The sequence below is a fragment of the Amblyomma maculatum genome, chromosome 4 (genome assembly GCF_055883805.1).
Source record: "Amblyomma maculatum isolate TAMU_Amacu chromosome 4, ASM5588380v1, whole genome shotgun sequence".
Taxonomy (NCBI): Eukaryota; Metazoa; Arthropoda; class Arachnida; order Ixodida; family Ixodidae; genus Amblyomma; species Amblyomma maculatum.
Window position 1 is genome coordinate 99,137,035 of NC_139347.1, and position 19,076 is coordinate 99,156,110.

The 19,076-nt window shown below is 47.0% G+C and overlaps 1 protein-coding gene and 1 pseudogene across 1 annotated transcript; one reads left to right on the top strand and one right to left on the bottom strand.

The window, feature by feature from the left end:
• Nucleotides 1-2,565: 2,565 nt before the first annotated feature.
• On the bottom strand, nt 2,566-5,011 carry LOC146191779 (uncharacterized; annotated as a pseudogene).
• Nucleotides 5,012-7,178: 2,167 nt separating this feature from the next.
• On the top strand, nt 7,179-17,435 carry LOC146191780 (endothelin-converting enzyme homolog). Its single transcript, XM_084600376.1, has 4 exons — nt 7,179-7,313; nt 9,423-9,690; nt 13,681-14,462; nt 17,409-17,435. Exons 1-4 carry the CDS (start codon nt 7,179-7,181, stop codon nt 17,433-17,435), a joined length of 1,212 nt encoding a protein of 403 aa, XP_084456502.1.
• The last annotated feature ends 1,641 nt before the right edge of the window (nt 17,436-19,076 follow it).

Consider the following 19,076-nt stretch of genomic DNA (forward strand, 5'->3'; position numbering starts at 1 on the left):
CAAATGCCCACCTCTGCTGCACAGCCATCGAATAAAGTACAACCCCTCAGGTTGTACTCACGAACGCGATCAAACAGATAATTAGAAAGCATCGCGGTGCTCTCTGAAATTCTTGATGGTTTGGTGGGCGCTGTTTAACACAGAGACAAAGAGAAGAAAACACGGGACTGGCGCCTTTATTTCTCTTCTTTGTCTCTGTGTTAAAGAGAGCCTACGAAACCATCAGGAACAACCTACAACTCGCTCAACTTCCCTTTCTGTTGCTCTCTGAAATGCCTCGTCTCGTGCAGATCAATCGCTTGAGTTAGCGGGCGCGCATTGCTGCGCTTGGCAACGACGGCGCGGATCGATGGTTTCTCTATGAGAGCAAAGCATTTGCAACGGGAGGGTAGCTACGACTCTCGTGCGGCTGTAGATCTGCGTCTTCCATATTAATCCTCTAAAAGATGACGCAGCTGAAAAGTTCCCTTATGACGTCGTTTTAGTGCTTTCTGCAATTACAACAAGATGTGTCAGCTTACTTCACCACCCACCAGTCTCTCTATCAAACTGCAGTGAGCTAACAGCCGCCTGCACTGCACGTCTAATTCGCCATGTTTTCTTCGCGGCCGCCTCAAGTGGTTCAAAATGCGACGCCCAACTATATTTACAGCAATGGCAGACCATCCTTTGCGTAATTAAATGTCATTTTGACGTCATCATTAAATGTTTATGCATGACGTATTGCCCGCCACACAACGTCAATCAGATTTCAGGAGTCGGCTCTTGACAGTGGGCGGTTTATTTCAGCCCATTCATAATACAAGCGTAAGTGCTTCCCTTTCTATCATATATACCTCTGTTTTCCCTCCACAGTTACTTATATACACCCTCCATGCATCATGCATACCGCTGCTAAAAATCTGTTTTCACGTTTACGTCATTTTTACGTCACCGCAAAAAGCCATTCCGACACATCAAAATTTCGCGCCACAAATTTGAATCACGTGACTGTTCTGAGAACCAATCAGAGAAACCAAACGGCGCCTAACTATAGTGAACTAGAATAGGAGTAGTGGGTCGAGGGAAGGCGGCGGGCTGAAGCTGTTTGCGCCGACGCCGACAGATGGCGCTGCCGCTCCCTTCACCTGGCAAGCAAGCGCTCGCTCGCAGCAGCTCGGCGAGTACCTGGTGATCAGGTAGGTATGCCCCTGAAGTTATTCGGGCTCTAAGAGGTTTAATCTTACATCAGACATTTATGGAAGAAAGGCAGATAGTCCTCTCTTGTAAAGTCATAAACGTTCCGTGTGACGTATGGCTGGCGTGCGTTCACTGCATGTAGCTCCCATAGGCATGTGAAAAGTCTGATTGCGTGGGAAATATATACAAAATGGCTTTATGTGCAATAATAAGCAAATATTTCCGAGAAAATGCAAAGCAGCATTGGTGGAACTGACTGCCGCGAATTTTACACACTCTTGCTCAGCTTAGCAAGTTTGGCTCTTTTTCGCTTTGCGCTATTTTCGCTGTTCAGTCCTTTGACGAGAAAGTGCAAGCGAGTAAGTACATAGAAAGAGACCACCTTCATGCTAATCTCTTCCTTGTGTACACTGCACCCAACAGCATTAGAATGAATGAATGTTTGCCTCACAAGCGATATCACGTCGGAGATGCTGTTGGCGTGCAATTCTCCAGTGCTGAAGCATTCTGTAAATAAATTTTCCAATTCAGCGACGAAGCAGTACAAATCTTTCGAGGGGTATAAAAGTCCACCCCAGTCACAATGTTTTGTATACTCGGATGGGAGATGGTGCACTGCTGTCTCATTTGGTTCCACGAGAAGAATGTCTCTGCAAGACGCACAGTTAAGTTTCAAGACACATTTTCTGGCCACGTACCCTGCCATATAATAAATAAGTCTTGAGTCACTCTTTTCTACCACTAATGACAAGTGTTGGTCATTTGCAGGTGGCACCTTAACGAGAGAAGTCTCAGCCTGGTCTAGTTTACCTTGAGCAAGAAGCTCATCGACTGTCTTTGGGGTTTTAGTTTGCTCCTTGTCACTTACTTTCAGGAGGGCACTTATCGCTTCTGGAGTGGCGTTGGCCCCGTCAACGCTTCGAGCAAGGTTATAAAACGATAGGCAGTTCACTGTGATGAGGAACTGCTCTGGAGAAGGATGGGAATTGCATCCACTGGACTGCCGGATTATTCCAAACAATGCTCCACAGGGTCCGTGCTCAAACGCGAAGTCATTAGGTACTTAAATCGAAGCGCCTCTGTCAAGTACTGCAGCAATGATAGCGTGCTAGCCAGGGTAACTCTAAGTCCAGTCGCTGTGGAATCGCTTAGAAAGCCTCATTTTCCAGAGGTGCCAGCTTCCCACTTGTCAAGATAGTCCAGAAAGTCCACAAGAATGGCAGCTGTTGGAGATGCTGGCCTGAGTGCTTCGGCAGGAAACCTTGACGTCATGGCCGTTATCAGTTTGTTTATCTTCCTGAAAAGAAGACAAAAATAAACACAAATCAAAGGTTGTATGCAAGGCTAATGCCGACTGACAAATCAGTAATTCATGGGTAGTATATTTCACGTGAAGAATTCTTGCGTAGCTTCGATGGAGCCGCATTTCCTTTCAATATCTTTCTTGTAAAATGCCATTCCTCTCAGGACGTTTGTCCCGAAAAGTTGGGAGGCGTACGAAACCCTCATTTTCTCAAAACAGTTGGAACCTGTATGCGCTTCAGTGAGTCCAGGCCTGACTTTCAGTGTCCGCACGCTGCAGTCGCGTCGGAATGCTTCTCGAACAGGCCACATTGAAACCTAGAGAAATGCAAAAACAAGATTGCAGTTTTCCTCAAATACAAACAGCGATACGTAGTTTCAAGTGTGCCGAATTGCCTTTCCTTCAGGGGCGATAAAGTCAGCCCTCCGGAGTCCATTTCGTAAGCACTTAATCAGATGAGGGAAGTCCGAAACGAAATGCAACTTCCTCTCTCTGTCAACGGGATGATCCACTTTGCACGTAACACTCTTTGCTGATGCACCAACCCCTGCAAGCCTCCACATTTTTCGGTTCCAGGCCGCCCCATCGCACGTTATGTAATCTACGAAAAGTCCGGCGTTCTCGACAATAATAACAGCTTCGATCAACATCTTCAATAAAATATCGCCCTTTACATTTCCTTTTGTCGCGAAGACACCGACAATTTGGCTCCATTTTCCTACAAGGGGCACAAACATAATTACCATACCATGATCGCACGGTTGGTGTTTATCCTGTGGTTTCGTAAAAGTACCAAGGTCGACGAAGCCTTGAACTTCTCCTGACGAGGTCACGCTGAAGTGCTCAGACAGCTTGATCTCGTCGACTAGTAGACCCCCATGCCTTTGGAAATTTGACATGCTCGATGTCTTCTTCTTTAGAATATTCATTGTCGTCGCACTAAAGCCAAACGATAACCGGTATGACCTCATATATTTTTTTTATAGTAGTCTTGCTTGGTAGCACAAGGATATCATGCTTTCGTATTTGTTCGTACAAACGGGGACTTTTGAGCTTCATCAGAATGCACTCTAGGATCCATTCCTGGTTGTAGCGCATACCCCCCCTGCTTGACCTTTTTGTTGCTTGAAAACATTGCCGCACACTAGCCTGCTGTTTTCGTGGAAGGCAACTGATGCTTTTTTCAAGCACATCTTCTTCAATCACTGCATTCTTGGCCCTCATTTCCTCCAGGTGTGCTGTTAGACCAAGAAGCTTGGTTGAAATGCGGCGATTTTTCTGGCTCAGAAGTCGAAATTTTGTGGTCTTTGTGGCAGCTGTGCACTTTTGTACCCTCCGCTTCAAATGGCTTTTTCGTGTCAATAGGGCCTTCCGCAGGTACTTGCATGGAATGCATGTTGAGCCTGTAGATAGATTCAAAAGAAAAATATATTTCTACGCGTTGCTTGGCAACACCGGCCGCTATCAATTGCTATTTTTATGTTGATCCTTCTATTGTATTTTAATGGCATGCAGCTGCAATAGTGCGATATGCCGCACATGCAATAAGATCATATCAATGAACTGTAAAGGCTACTTCAGCGAAGGTTAACCAAAATTTTCAAAAATAGGCTTTTCTAGATACAGCGATAACTGCTTGACATTGTGACACCTGTGTTTGTTTATATCAACAAACAGATAAACCATATTGATTTTAAACCTCATTAACTAATTTTTTAACATATGCATCAGTAAAACTCTGTTGCTCATTAAGAATTTGGCTAGACCAGTAAAACATGTGCATTGATGCAAGGGCTCACCTTTGTCATGTACAGTTCCGTTGCATTTGGTGCTCACAAAAAGGCCATCTGCATCCCATATCTGCTGCTTGAGTCTTTCTGTGAGCGGCACACCGACCAACTCTTCTGGTCTACCCCCCCCCCCCCCCCCCCCCTTACAAATTTGCAAAGAATCTGCCTCTTGTAGCACTTGCTCCCCTTCGCTCAGTGAGCTTAAAGCCTTTTCGGAAATCAGTGCCTTGCGAACAAACGTGCGGCAAAGCACTGTACTTGGGCTGTCTCCATAGTTCATGAACACAGATTTCTCTATGATGATAGCGTGTGTTTCACAGTTGAGGGAGCCGTGGACGAAAGCAACACCATCGTAGTTCCAAAACTTGTGCAGTGCCCAGAGCTCAGACGGTTTAGGGACTTCGCTTAGCTGAAACGCATAACTCTCGCGAGGCTCACATGACTCCGCTGCTTCGTCATTCTGGGACGTAGTAATCGGTGATATATCCCCTTGTGTGCATTGCCTCTTGGCCGACAGGTCGCTAGGCACTTGCGAAGACGTTCTTTTTCTTGCTGGCCTCTCGCGCGAGGGCTTTTTGGAGAGATACGCGGGAAGGTTGGGCAGAATTGTTGGTTCTGCATCTAGTGAAAGAGATGGCTTGCCACGTGGTATGCGCACCTCTTTGCCGTTGATGATATGCACATAGTCTCTTAATATATACTTCTCTTCAAAATGCAGCTCACACACGGCATCCGCCATTTCCAGGGGCTTGTCCGCACGGTGCAAGTTGCGCTGTCATGTGCGGCGCCTTGCTTCGTCTTCAGGAACCCCGAATAATGATAACTTCGGAGCATCCTTCACTCCACTGTAGCCGGTCCTACATCCAGGAGCAAAACAATAGTTTCTCCGCCGAGGTTTGCTCATCTCGTAATATCATGGGCTGCACAGCGCAGCAGAGATGAAATGAAGACGCATATGAATTAACGTACGGAAAAAGGCTTGCCCACGATGATCTTGTTGAAACCAGCGCGCGTACCCTACGCAGATGCGTGCACGTGCTAAGATTGCCGCACAAAGTGTTCCGTTTCTCGTACGGTCAGTGGATGGCCCGTATACCAGTTTCCTGGAGAAAGTCACGGGGTACACTGAATTGTCTTCTGACAATGGGATTTGGGGAATTACGCCTATGTTAAACAGCATAACAGAGGACGACACACTGAAAAAGCACGCCAATGCAGAGCGCGCTCCCCGTGTAACAAGCCGGCGCCTATCGCAGCGAGCTCCGGAGTATGAGGAGGCTGCCAAGTTAAAGGCGCAGCAGCGCCGCCGTGCGGTGGCCCGAGATTTCGGCGCCGCCTGCTTCACGCGCTCCGCTGGCGCGGCGCTTCCCTCGCCCCACTACACCTATTCTAGATCACTATAGCCTAACGGCGGCCATGTGTGTCGAGAATAGGGCCCCAGGTGGTATTTGATGGATGGCGGCCGCGAAGCTTGATAGGCGCTGAGCAAGCAACTGAAGGGGGCATGTCGGCTGGAGCGCAGCTGCAACCAGGGCGCGCTGCCGACGGCAGGCAACGTGACTATGTAACGCACCTTTTACTCTATTTTGTTTCCCCGTAATAAACTGTTTTATTCTCAATGCTCGCGGAGTTTTACTCGTCGGGTGATGACTCACGTGCTCTTAAGCCTATACCAAGAGTAGTAATTCAAACGCGTTGCCAGTTTTACACGCTGCCTAATGGGTTCGTACAAAACTACGCTAGCGGACCTCGGTCGCACTCGGCCAGAAGCCACAGGTGTATGGAGTGTATAGAATATAAAAAGATTTACTGGCAACCACGGAACTCAACTTCAGAAACGAAAAACCGAGGACGGCACATCCCACTTTCCCAGAACCACCGGGGCGCGCACTCTGGAACTGTAGGCGCCGGCGTGACGCACAAGTGTGTAGAGAAACGCGGTTGGGGCCCGAGCCTGCGACGCCGGAGCTGCGCGCTTGAACGGGGTGCAAGTTTTTCACAGGAACGTGGGGCCAACAGGGAGTGATAAGGAGGGCGGGCGGGAAGTTCGAAAAGAGACTTCGTCGGAAAGAGACATGTGTAACCTTCTTTGAATGAAGCTGCAACATTCATTGTTACCTTTACTCAATTTCGTGCGCACGTGATTTCTCCCCTTTTATTTGAACCTCGAAGTTCAAAGTTGAAGTAACAAAGTTTGATATACGAAAACTACTAGTGTAAATTACTGCATGAAGTATATGTCCAGGTTAAACGAAGGAGCGGCGCAAATGAAACTTCATGAAGGCGACGATGTTCGCTGCACAGCGCGAGCGTACAGTGTCCTAGAACACTATAGGGAAAGTGTGTTGCAGTTGTACACGAGGCCTGACCGTCTGCGGCGCGACAGTATAATGCGTTCGGGCCTGGGAAAGAGAAGCTCGCCTGTTTATTCTGGCGCGGGTTTGAAACACTGTTGCGGCAATGTTTTCTCTATCACGGCCTGGGCCAAGGAGGTCATCGAGCGCCATCGAGCGACAACCACCCCTAAGGCGGCTTCAGGAGAAGCGTCCTCCCACGAACAAAGAACACATCAATTTATCCTCAATAAAGTTTTCTCCTCCTCCCATATTCACAGTTAGCGCGAACAAGTTTTGCTCACCATCCTTGACAACAAATACAATCCATAATTCATGCCCACGCCAATAATGAACTATGCATGAAAAGCTTTCACATTAATATCTATTTACAAAGCTTTGAGACGAGCTTGGAATGCTAGCCTAATTTGTGGTTCGGTGCCCACAAGAGAACAAAATTGCTCCCTCCTCAGTAGTTCACCCAGGCCGAGCACGCGCAGCCACGAATGAGGACAGGTGCCGGCGAAGTCACGCGGATCGTGATCGGAAGAAGAAGCGACGATCGAGCAGAAAATGGCCGAGCGCACCACCCCGTCAAAGAAATGCTCCTCATCGAACCTGCGTAGCTGCCTCAAGGGTGGCAACTTGAAGGAGTCGCGCCACAAGTCACCCTCGGCATCCTGGGCCGTCGATGAAGGCACCCCTGCGGTGAGTCCGCTGAACACTACGTTCCCGCACCTCGTTGCCATTCGTGCCAGATGTTGTCAAAAGTGGTACCAAATATTCAATCTTTCTTGTGACCAAACTATGGCGTGTGTTCTCCACAATGGCTTTTTAAACGTGGTGGATTTTTCGCAGACCCGGAACGCACATACGTGCACGAGACATCACGGACCGTAGCTTTCACAATGTAGGTATAGAGGTAGGTGTCAAGGGCGGATTATAAAAGCGCACAGGTTTCTGCAGTACTTCTGATCACAAACATGACAGCCGCTAACACTTGTGGCAATTCATGTACCGCCGTCAGCACGCTTAACAAAAACATTCGACATCGCGTGATGGATGACACAGCTACGCAAGCGTTGGCCGCTGGAGGCAAGACAATATTGTCAATGTATTTGCGGTGGAAGACGATAGCTGGAGAGCATTTGAATTTCTCTTGCTTTCGTTTGCATCTAACAGATGAGGAGAGTATGCAATCTCGAGGGACCCGTTTTGTTGCGTGCTGCGGTATCGCGCACGCAAAATATGGCAGAAGTTTAACTCTACATTAACCTCATAACGAGCTAACGTTCTGTTATAGGATACTTGCTTTTACAAAGTCGCTTCGATCTTGGCGCGCTTCCGCTCATGAGGCGAGGACTGAGGAGGGTGGCTGCTGGTCCTGGCCCTGATGGGGCAGGTATAGGTAGGTCACCGCCGCTTGCTGGGGGGGCTAGCCTGCCACCGAATTTTTGTCTGTTGTAGGCCGTCATTGCACCCACCACCGCTTCGGTGGTGGACGACGGCTGTTGCGGTGCGCGCCTTTCTCTTCCTTTTCTTTTTCTTTCTTCTCTATTTTCTTTTCTGTCCGCACGAGGCAGCGGAGGTGGCTCAGCTACAGAGCCAGCAGCAGGCCCGTGCATTTTCTTCAGCAGCAACATGAATGGCAAGGAAGAGCGTTACCATACCAACGCTCTGTGCTGACTACCAAGGTCAAACTGCACCATGCCCACATTTTTATAGGGGGTGGGGTGGGGTGGGGGGGGGAGGGGGAGAGAGATTTTTAAATTCTGCATAGCTCCGCTGAAAACACTTGATAATTTTAGGCGAGGATTGACTGGGCGTATAGAAGTGGAGGCATATAAGGACAGGTAGGTGGTTGACAAAATTGCCCTGGCAACAGCACGGTTCACCAGCAGAAGCCTTTCAATTGGGTCGCGTTCCATCGCCGCTTGCGCCACCTGCAGTTGAGAGTCCGTGGCTAGCAGACTCTCTGCAGCCAGCCGATGATCTTGCATCCGTGCAGCCTATTACCCAGTCACAACGCTCTGCTCTGCTAGGTTTCACTCCTTCCCTGACCTAGTTTAAGCTGCGCGCCGTAACGAACATGTCCCATGGGCAGCGTGATCTTTGCTTATTATTTCACAAGATAACATTGCGGTATGTATGTTATTCGTTGTCTCTATGTAATGGCACTAATTAGCAGCTTTAGGTAATAGTTTTAATTAGTAGTCCTACTGTGTAACGCAAACTAGTATTGGTAATTAGCAGCTCTATGTCAACTAATTGTTCCTGTAATCTACCGTATGGTTGCATTCTGCTACAAGCTATGAGCCGGCGGCATTAAGGCCTCTGAATTAGCGCACTAAATGAACGCGTCTCAACGGTTGTAAGGTGGCACGCCTGGCTTACAACCAAAAGAGCAGCGGTTCGATTCCCGCTAGATGGCTTTTTCCATTGCACAAGAGTATTTTTTATGTTAAAAGGCACTCCACGGTGAGGATTGCGAAGGCTGTGACCTCATCCGGGGGTTGACCAGTCAGGTAATTTAGTTACAACGCGAGGTTTTCGCCGAACTTGCACCCTAAAGATGCCGAGTTAATACCGCCAAAAGAAAGCTCGAAATCGACACTCGCAAAATACGATTTGTTCCACACTAAATCCGTGAACCAGTCCGGGGGTCACTAGAAAACAGTGTTTGGTGGAATTGGAACTCGAATTCTATAGGATTTTCATCGTGCTAATAGAGTGCCTTTCTTGCCAGACATGCAGCAAAAGCTCGACGCTGTTTGCCCTGTTCAGTGTCGTATTATGTCTGTCGTTGCTGATGCACAGTTTCCACCGGTCGGCTCGTCCTCTGACGTTAAGCTTTGGCACCGCCGTCAGGCAACCCAAAACGTGATTTTCGTCACCTTCCTGGTGGGCGGTATCGTTCTGACGCTGACGCTGGTGCTGCTGAAGCCATACTTTTCGGGGAGTGCCCTGAGCCCCTGCTTGTCGCCATCCTGCCAAAGCTACGTTCGCTCCTTGGAGGCGTCCATGGACACGCAGAAAGACCCGTGCGTCGACTTCTACGCCTTTGTCTGCGGCCGCTGGAAACCCGGTACGTTTGCGAACAGTCTCGCAAAGAAGAGGTTCTTGACAGAATAAACGTGCTTCTTCCTGCTATGATTGCGCGCTTCAGCCTCCTCGCCCTTCTGACTTAAATATACGCAAAGCAAAGAAAAGAATAATGTACAATGTTTGGCATGCCATAAGAGGTGAGCATGTGGCAGCAGAACCGTGTTGTTCACTGTAGGAAACCTGGAGGCTTCGCGATTGCCTTAATGCGGTTATTTTGTAATTCAAGCGTCTGTTGAAGTGTCCAAGTGAATTAAGCGTCTGCTTCGGCAGGAAGTGGATTATCCCTGCTGCTTCCCCGTATGGGCAAATGATTGTATCCCTTGCAGATATTCAACCACCACCAGAACAGCAGTCTTGTCATCTCTCCCCTCTGTAAGGTTATTTAAAGCTGACTCGCTACTTCGATCTAATTATAGAACTAATAACTCATTAACTTCCACTCAGAAGCATTCATACGGCTAGAAAAGAAACCTATCCATTTTCAGGGAAATTTTGTTAATGAAAACTTCTTCCAGGTCCCCAGAAGATGCTTGTCCGAATTAATGAAGTAATTATTTCCCTTTTACATTACGTACTCCTTAACACTTGTGAGAGTTTTACGTTTTTGAGCAGATGGCAAAAATTCTCGAACCTTCAACGGAGGCACTGAATACGCGGAGCCATTCAGCGAGCGTTTGTACTTTCATGCTGTGATAAAATTTTAATCGATTGAGGTTCATGAAAAAAAACTTTGAAGGGTTCAACGCTGCTGAACCGAATATGGAGCGAAAGCGTTAGCTACGGATGGCAGAGGCCCCGCCGGGGTGGTGCAGTGGTAAGACGCCCGACTACTGTGCCGGAGTTCCCGGGTTCGAACCCGACCGCGGCGGCTGCGTTTCGATGGAGGCGAAACGAAGTGGCGTCCGTGTGCTGTGCGATGTCAGCGCACGTTAAAGATCCCCAGGTGGTCGAAATTACTCCGTAGCCCTCCACTACGGCTCCTCCTTCTCTCTTTCCACTTTCATTCCCACCTTCCTCCCTTCCCTTACGGCGCGGTCCGGGTGTCCACAGAGCAAGTGTGACAGTTACTGCGCCTTTCCCTTCCTGTGAACCAATTTAACTTAACGGATGGCAGACCGTTCTTCTGCTTCTTCCTCGTCTTTTTTCTTTTTCTTTCCAATTCCAATTCGTCAAAAGTGATGTCAGAGTTTCTCCGCAGTTCTTCATACGTGCAGCTACCCTCTGATGGCATGCATAAGCACGCGTATCACTTACCCAATCCTGCACAAAACCCGACGGGGTGAACATGAATCTTTCAAAGTAGACCAGATATGCGCTGCCAAAGCAAATGGATCTAACATCTCCGCCGCGCTTGCCGGATCATTCGGTCGTTCATTTCATATGCCCGTGCTGCTTACTGTAGACGCGCTAGTAATTTCAGTGGCGCGAAGAAGATCTGAGCTTCTATCCAACTTCTGAGCAAGTCCACAGTCGAAAGTTCGAGACGCTTAGGGGCATCTGTGTATGTGAAGGTGAAAGCTCGCTCGCGCAGCGGTGCCTGATTTCCACGTTTTCTCCAGATCCTTATACCTAATTAGACTAGCAGATGCGTGCCAATTAGGCAGCGAAAGGGTATGACACCACCAGAAAATCTGGACGAAGAAGGTTTGTGTCATAGTTCGACGCGAAATAGATTAAACCTTATGCCACTTGAAGCTGCGTTAGTGACATTTGAAGGGCCCCTGAAATGCTACTTGCGGTAATATTCTAATGCAGGGAATCCGTAGATGTGGCTCTTGTGAGTATTGCAGTCAAATTTGAAAGATTTGAGTATAATTTACAAATACATTTTTAAAAATTGCTCCTGGCGACCTCTTACGACCGACTGAGGCGACACATCCCCTCGCGCACCGCGCGTAAACCTCCCACGTGACTTCAGATGGGCTTCCTTGAGGGGCGAGAGAAGGGGTATCATTTTCGATTGCCCTTATCTTCAGAGCTGATAAGATCGCTTGAATGCATTTGTGTTGCGGCGGCGACTAATGGGATACCTACTGCTATTGGTACGCATTTTCTAACTGTCATAAAGTTTCAATGGCACATCTGGCACGTCGAGTATCTGTGCATCATCATCATCATCATCATCATCATCATCATCAGCCTGACTATACCCACTGCAAGGCGAAGGCCTCTCCCATATTTCTCCAATTAACCCGGTTCTGTGCTAGCTGCATCCACTTGACCCCTGCGAACTTCTTAACCTCATCCGTCCACCTAACTTTCTGCTGCCCCCTGCTACGCTTTCCTTCCCTTGGAATCCAGTTTGTTACCCTAAGCGACCATCGGTTATCCTCTCTTCGCACTACATGTCCTGCCCATGTCCATTTCTTCTTCTTCTTTCTTCTTATCTCTGCATGGTGTTGTCCAACTCGCCGCTTCGGTGGCTCGACAACGGCTGACGTCACAGTTGCTGTTGCAACTATGAGCCTCTATAGCCAACGACCTTTACTGGTACGGGAACCGTAGAAAAACCCATACCTTAATTTTGGACTAGAAGCATGCAATGCACCTTCTCTCTCTCTCTCTCTCTAAAGCAATCCACTTTACTATTATGGATTACATAACGTATTGCCTAACGTACTATTACCTAACGTATTACGGAACGTACTATTACGGTTAGGTAACAAGAACCGATTCAGGAACGAGGAATACTTTCTTTGTCCTTTCCCTAGATAGGCGGCCTAGCATAATCATGTAGCATGTGTGAGTGGTACTGTAGTACCACTCACACATAGCAACCGCATGAATCATTGAACGTCTGTGAATGTTTCATTAAAGTGAGGCAAATAAAAACTTCAAATTAGAGTGATTGCCTAGGGCTCAGTTCGAATCCAAGATAAATAAGTATACAGGCGCAGCCAAATTGCAGAAAAGCAAAATACAAATAAGTGGTAGCACCTGTACGTCATAAGACATATGCCCTGCGAGATTAATAAAAATGTACTTCTCTCTCTTCGTTGAAAAATGTAAGCTTCAGATTATTTGCACAGCGCCCGACTTTCTGGAATGGTTTATAAATCCAGGTCATCACATGCCGTACCACGCCGAGTGACGCCAGGAAACTTTTGCCTGCCACGTCTTTGAAGCCCTGAATATAAGCCAGAGAACAACGCAGCGCTCACGCTGCCTCTGCGACCCTCACTCCTTACTTTTCATTTTCGGCATGCGTGCAATAACCTCAACAGCGCACTTCTGTTTGCGCATTGTGCTTCGGCTTTAGAGTGTACGCGCGCTCATCTCCTAAGCATTCGGATCAAAACTCTACTACATTTTTACTCGACAGTTTTCGACAACAGTAAGCAAAACTACACTGCAGCGCCAGCAGCCGTTCAGATCTCAAAGCAAGTCCATTAAAACGCAAGTTGGAGTGCCATGTTCAAACGATCACTTCCCAGAATTACAGTAAATATATCTACGCCGCAGGAGTCGGTGGAACGTTCCGCCTCCGTCTATAAAGGACTTCTCCTCGCTGCAGCAAGCAAAAACTTACGCCTTAATGAGCCACGTGAGTTTAAACGCGCGAAGTGTTATTACAAAGTGTCATTACAATGCCGGCGATGGCTGGACCGGGTGATCTAAGGGTTGAACTGACCGACTTTGCACTATTTGTGCAATATACCACAAAGTTCGGGCTTCTGGTTCAGCTACGCTTCTGGGTGGTAATTGACTTAATCGTCCCTCAACCGGTGCTACAAAAAGTCATCTCTTGCACAAAACTGTTGTCGGAATCTGTCAGCCTCAAAATGTCACGAGAGTCGATCGTTTTTGCTGTAGTAATGCGCTAACGAATCAAGATTAAATCTTGATTAAGATCTCCGATTGTGCAGCGTTGGTTAGGCTGTCCTCGATGAATGAGCTTTGGTGAATGTTGCATGTTAGTTTATTCTATGTATTGAGTCATATTTTAAAACCGAACCGCCTTCATTTTCAGAGGCCGGTGGTCGTTCCTTCCTGGAAGACGCGCAGCTGGACTTCGAGAACAAACTAAGGGACCAGGCAGCGGCTGCGTTCCCACCTCAATCAACCGAAAACAGATTCGACAAAGCAGCAATGTTCTACAAGAGCTGTATGGATACTAATGACCGTGAGGGAACTGCTTTCAAGACTCTGCTCAAGGATGTTGCCCTCCCTTGGCCTGCTGTCAATGCCAGCATAGATCCCCTGGACGCACTCCTGGCTCTTTCCCTTCGGTGGCAATTTCCGATGTTTCTCAATGCACACGTCTCAGTCAACGAGAATGGGAACCGCAAACTCACGATACATCCTACTTTCCTTGCCCTCGACCTGGACATGCTCCTGGAGGAACACAAATCTGACAGTGAGAACAGCCGCCGGGTCTGCAGACTTTTCAATGCACTCAACGAAGAAAAAGAAATTGGAACATCTTTAAACCACACAATATGGTGTCAAGAGCTCGCCAGACTTCAATCAGCTTTTCTTCGTCGGCTGAGCTATAACCACGAGCCTCTGTGGGCCTCCTACGATAACGTCTATGAGTTTTCAGTCAATGTCACGCCGGGCATCTCTGCTGACCACTGGGTGCGTAGCATCAACAACCACGCTCAAGTTGATTCGCAAGTCCTGAGCAGCTCTCACGTCGACGCTTATGACCCGGGATACCTAGAGCAGTTAGCAGAAATCCTTACAAAGACGCCAAAGCAAGACCTACTGAGCTTCTTCGGCCTGACCTTCGTCGAAGTCGTCGGCCGATCCGTAAGTCAGTTGATGTCATCAATATATGGCCAAAGTGCGAGAGTCGCGCGTAAGCGCCATGCGATTTATTGCTATCAGGCAACTGAGGTCGCGTTGCCAGGGGCTCTCGCATCGCCTGCAGCCACATACCTTTACAGGGATCACCGTGTCCAGAAGGTCAAAGAGGTCGCCAGAGTCGTTCTCACATCATTGAGTGAGAGGCTGCGCCAGTCGCGTTGGTTCAGTAAGGAGTCAAAAAACATAATTACCAATGATCTAGAAGCGGAAGTTCTGCTGGAGGGCCTCGAACGCAGAGTAGCGTTTGAAAAGCAAAAGGCTCCAACTGTGACTGACTCCTTTCTGAAGAATGTGCCGCTTCTGCCACATGACTACTGGATCAACTTCCATCGGCGGTTCAAGTCTTTCACCAGCGACTACGACTGGACAAACCCGTGGCGGCAGGTTAACACCGGACATGTCTCAAGTTCTCTGGTAATTCCCGACTTGTACATGCTGCAGAGAGTCCTTCCCGACGATGCATACGAGAGCATTAACTATGCCACCGTCGGATCGCTCATTGCCAGACAGGCCATTGCGGCTCATATGACAAAAAATATTACTAACAGTGATGGCAGAAGGCTGGACTCGCTTACACACCAAGGGCGACTCTTTCGAAAAGAAACAATTGATTGCCTCGTCGATGCTTTTGAGGCTCGCTACAATTTTACAACTGAGAGCACTGCGGAGGCCAAGTCTGCCCTGTTCGTTGCTTGGTCTAGTCTTCCGCCGCTAATCGCCGCTTTGCGTTCCAGCGCTGGATATCCAGACTGGAGCATCGGCTTCCACCACTACTCCCCCAAGCAGCTGTTCTTTATTGTCCTGTGCTTCAGTGTGTGTCGGCAAGGAACGCAAGCTACCGCAGGCTTCAACGAAGCTGCTTGGTGCAATTTTCCACTAAGCATGTTCGCACCATTCAGCGCCACGTTCCGGTGTCCACAAGGTAGCCCCATGCATCCTACTGCCTATTGTAGTGAGTTATAATCACTGCAAGAGCAGACGACTTTTTACTATAAATAAGGATTGTGATTCAAACATTTTTATTTACTTTTTCAGTGACAGCGGATGAACTTTGCTCTATTGACACTTGGACGCGATGTAGTGCAGATGGTCAAGTTCTTTCATCTGCGCTTTTCGTACATCCCAATAGCTTGTGGGTATTTTAAAAACACCTTGCACCATAAATTCCGCTTTTGAGTCCTGTTTCATTAATTATTAAGGACAAATATTATGATGAGTGGCAAGTGGCAGAGGTACTTTTACTGCACTTTAACTGGAGGTAACTGAGAACGAGGAATGACGTTTACCTTGCTATGCATGATAGAACTCTGGAAAACCGTTTTGAGAATTGGCGCGATGTTAAAATCTGCCTGTCCATATATGATTTCTTAGTTGCCTTATATTGTAACAACAAAGCTGTTTTTAACTGAGGTGCGTCAAGTTTTTACTGCGTTTACGACGACACCGGAACCCCTCGAAATAACCTATAATAATTCTGTATGCTTGCCTAAGCCACATTGTTTTTCGCACCTAAGCACGTATGTTGGACATTCGAGCTAAGGGGAAAAAAAAAAAGTATCTATCATTCCGCTCACTCGAATGAAAAGAAATATTGTAGAGCCTACTCTATTATTGTGTTGTCAAAGCCGTGTGAACACAAACTAAATGAAAGCTTTTCAGCCCTAGTACGCAGGCTGGCACAAATAATATACCCCAAGGATTCTCTTCTTCTCTCAAGGAAATTTTTTTAAATTCTGGGCATACGGAAACCGCCACCTCAGCTGATACTTGAAACCTAAACAAAAAGGTAAGCGTTATTCCAGACGTGCACCACATTACCCATAATCCTGAGAAATGGAAAGCCGCAAGATTAATCCTAAACATACATTCAATTATTCAATTACGCAATTGCTTCAACAATGTGGTTTCCTGCCAAGTGAGAGGCATCGCATTTCTAGTTGTATTTCGTCTTTCAGTTGATATTAGAATATTAACACATCTGGTATTTCCACTTTAGGTTACAAAACGAGACGACACGAAAAAAACGATACTACCTGTAACCTCGAGTTAATTCATTTAAGTACTCTTACTTTCCAAGAACCATAGTCGACTGGGTTAGCCTCACTAACGACACAGTCACGCAGAAATAACATCTTTTCAAGAGCACCTGAAATAATTCACTAATATTGTTCTGCCTTTCTGTATGTCCAATTGTTTGTATGCACCCACCTTGCTAAGGTCTTGAAGGAAGACCGCAGTATGAATAAATCGATAGGAAACTAGGTGCCTACCGGTCTTTTCAGCCCCTCTGTGCATACGTATACTTTGTCGGAAGGTAAATTGAAAGACAACGAAACACCGGTTGTCCTTAGTTGCATAAACCAGCCTGCTCAATAATACCCAGAAATGTGGCGCAACAAACACAATCATATGCGAAGAGACACAACACACGCGCACTGTCGGAAATACAACAGTATCGGACAAGAAACTACTCTTCTGTAAAAATATGCCATAATAAGCTGACACGCTAGACAGTGTGAAGCAGATGTCGCGCCCGTTGCGGCTGCCAGACGCGCTTGTCGAACCCAGCTCCAAGGACGCCGTCTCAACATTTCCGTCCCTCATCCCCCGCTGTCTGACTTCCGACCTTGAAAAAGCAGTAGTTAATCGAATGCGAGGGAGATTCTTTGTGGAGGTTCGGTCGTGCGCACCACGTGACTCCCATCGCCAAAATTATTTTTTGTTCCTTTTTATTTTTATTTTTTGCGCTCGGCGCCATCTATCGTGATAGCAGTGTACTATGTCCATGCTTACCGTGCTCTTCGTGCTTGCCGTGAACTTTTGTTTTTATTTTTGAATTCGGGACGGTTTGTTGTACAAATTGCGGCTTGCTTTTCTGTCAATCTTCAGCATTCATCCGTGACTGCCTGCGCCTAAAGCTTGACTGGGCACCCAATTAACCATGTTCGCGTTAATTAGAGTGATTAGGGCATGGGCACAGGCGTGGCCACGAGCATTTGGAATGGTTGCACGGTCTGAATCACCTCTTGGACTCTTAGATGTATGGAGGAAACTTTATTTTCTACAGATTCAATGTGTTTGTGACCGTTGCTGGTCACTTTTGCGCCGTGGTCGATCCTCGGTCCAGGACGCCGCACTTCACTGCTGCCACGGTGGCTCGGAGTACGAGAAATTTATTTATTTATTACAAGTTCCTGCAGCGCCCGAAGGCATTATGCAGGGGGGGGGGGGGGGGGGGGTGATGACAAGTAATCTTGCTGGGAACGCCAGTGATAAAATACATAAAAATGAAGAAAATAACACGACACAAGTGATAATGCAGAATGAAAAACATGCATCTAAAGGGGGCAACTGCGCGACGAACAAAGTGATGAAAACACTCAAAAAAAAAAAAAAAAGGAAACACACGCAAGAGAACTGGGCGCCACGTCACACATCCGATAAAAAAGCCCGAAATAAATTTTCAGTGCAACACTCAGTGATGCCAGCTGGCAGCCGGTTCCACTCATTGATAGTCAGTGGAAAAAACGAGGTTTTATACACATCTGTCCGGCATTTTATTTCGCGGATCTTCCACTGATGATCAAGTCGTCTAGACAAAAAGTGAGGTTGAAGCAGGTACCGGTCTTTGTCAATGCTGAACTTTCCAAAATAAATGCGATACGTGATCTGCAGTCTGAAATGTTTTCTGCGGTGAGTTAAAGATTCCCAACCAAGATGATGTTTAATAGACGTGACACTAGATGAAAAATTATAATTGTTAGACACAAATCTGGCAGCATTATTTTAGACGCGTTCGAGCATGTCTGATAAGTAAATAAACTGGGGATCCCATACAGGGCATGCATATTCAAGAATTGGCCTTATGTAAGTGAAATACAGGAGCTGCTTGACATTTGACTGCGCTTTGCTGAAATTACGCTTTAAAAAATTAAACATTCTGCAGGCTTTCGATGTAATATGTTCAACTTGTCTCGTCCACGTAAGGTTAGAGGTGAAATATACGCCGAGATAATTATATTAAAAAATTCTTTTGCAGGGGAACATTATTTATTGAGTAGCAGGTCGGTAGAGGGGAACGCTTACGAGTGAACGAGACAAGTTTGCATTTTGAAATGTTCAAAGACATTTGCCATTTTGAGCACCAGTACTGGATAAAATTTAAGTCTCGCTGAAGTTTTAATGCGTCAGAAGAATTTTCCACAACACGGTAAAGCACACAGTCGTCAGCATGTAGCCGAACTTGGCAGGTGAGGTCAAGAACAATATCATTAATAAAAATGATAAAAAGAAGGGGTCCAAGGACAGACCCCTGGGGCACACCTGAGGAGACGTTTACGGAATCGGAGTGACAACCGTTAATTACAACACGGTGCATGCGGTCCTGGAGATATGAATGAAGCCAGTTGAGGATATTGGGATGCAGACCAAGACAACGTAACTTATGTAATAATAGCACATGAGGTACAGAATCAAAGGCTTTTTTAAAATCCAGAAATACACAATCAATTTGATATCCGTGGTCAAAAGAGGAAAACAGATCATTACTGAACTCAA

What these genes read in the sequence shown, in the direction of transcription:
- LOC146191780 (XM_084600376.1), top strand. Translation starts at nt 7,179, where the DNA reads ATGGCCGAGCGCACCACCCCGTCAAAGAAATGCTCCTCATCGAACCTG. An exon ending in CTGCGGCCGCTGGAAACCCG is followed by an intron (nt 9,691 to 13,680) that starts GTACGTTTGCGA and finishes CTTCATTTTCAG; the next exon opens with AGGCCGGTGGTCGTTCCTTC. An exon ending in TCGAAGTCGTCGGCCGATCC is followed by an intron (nt 14,463 to 17,408) that starts GTAAGTCAGTTG and finishes GTCAATCTTCAG; the next exon opens with CATTCATCCGTGACTGCCTG.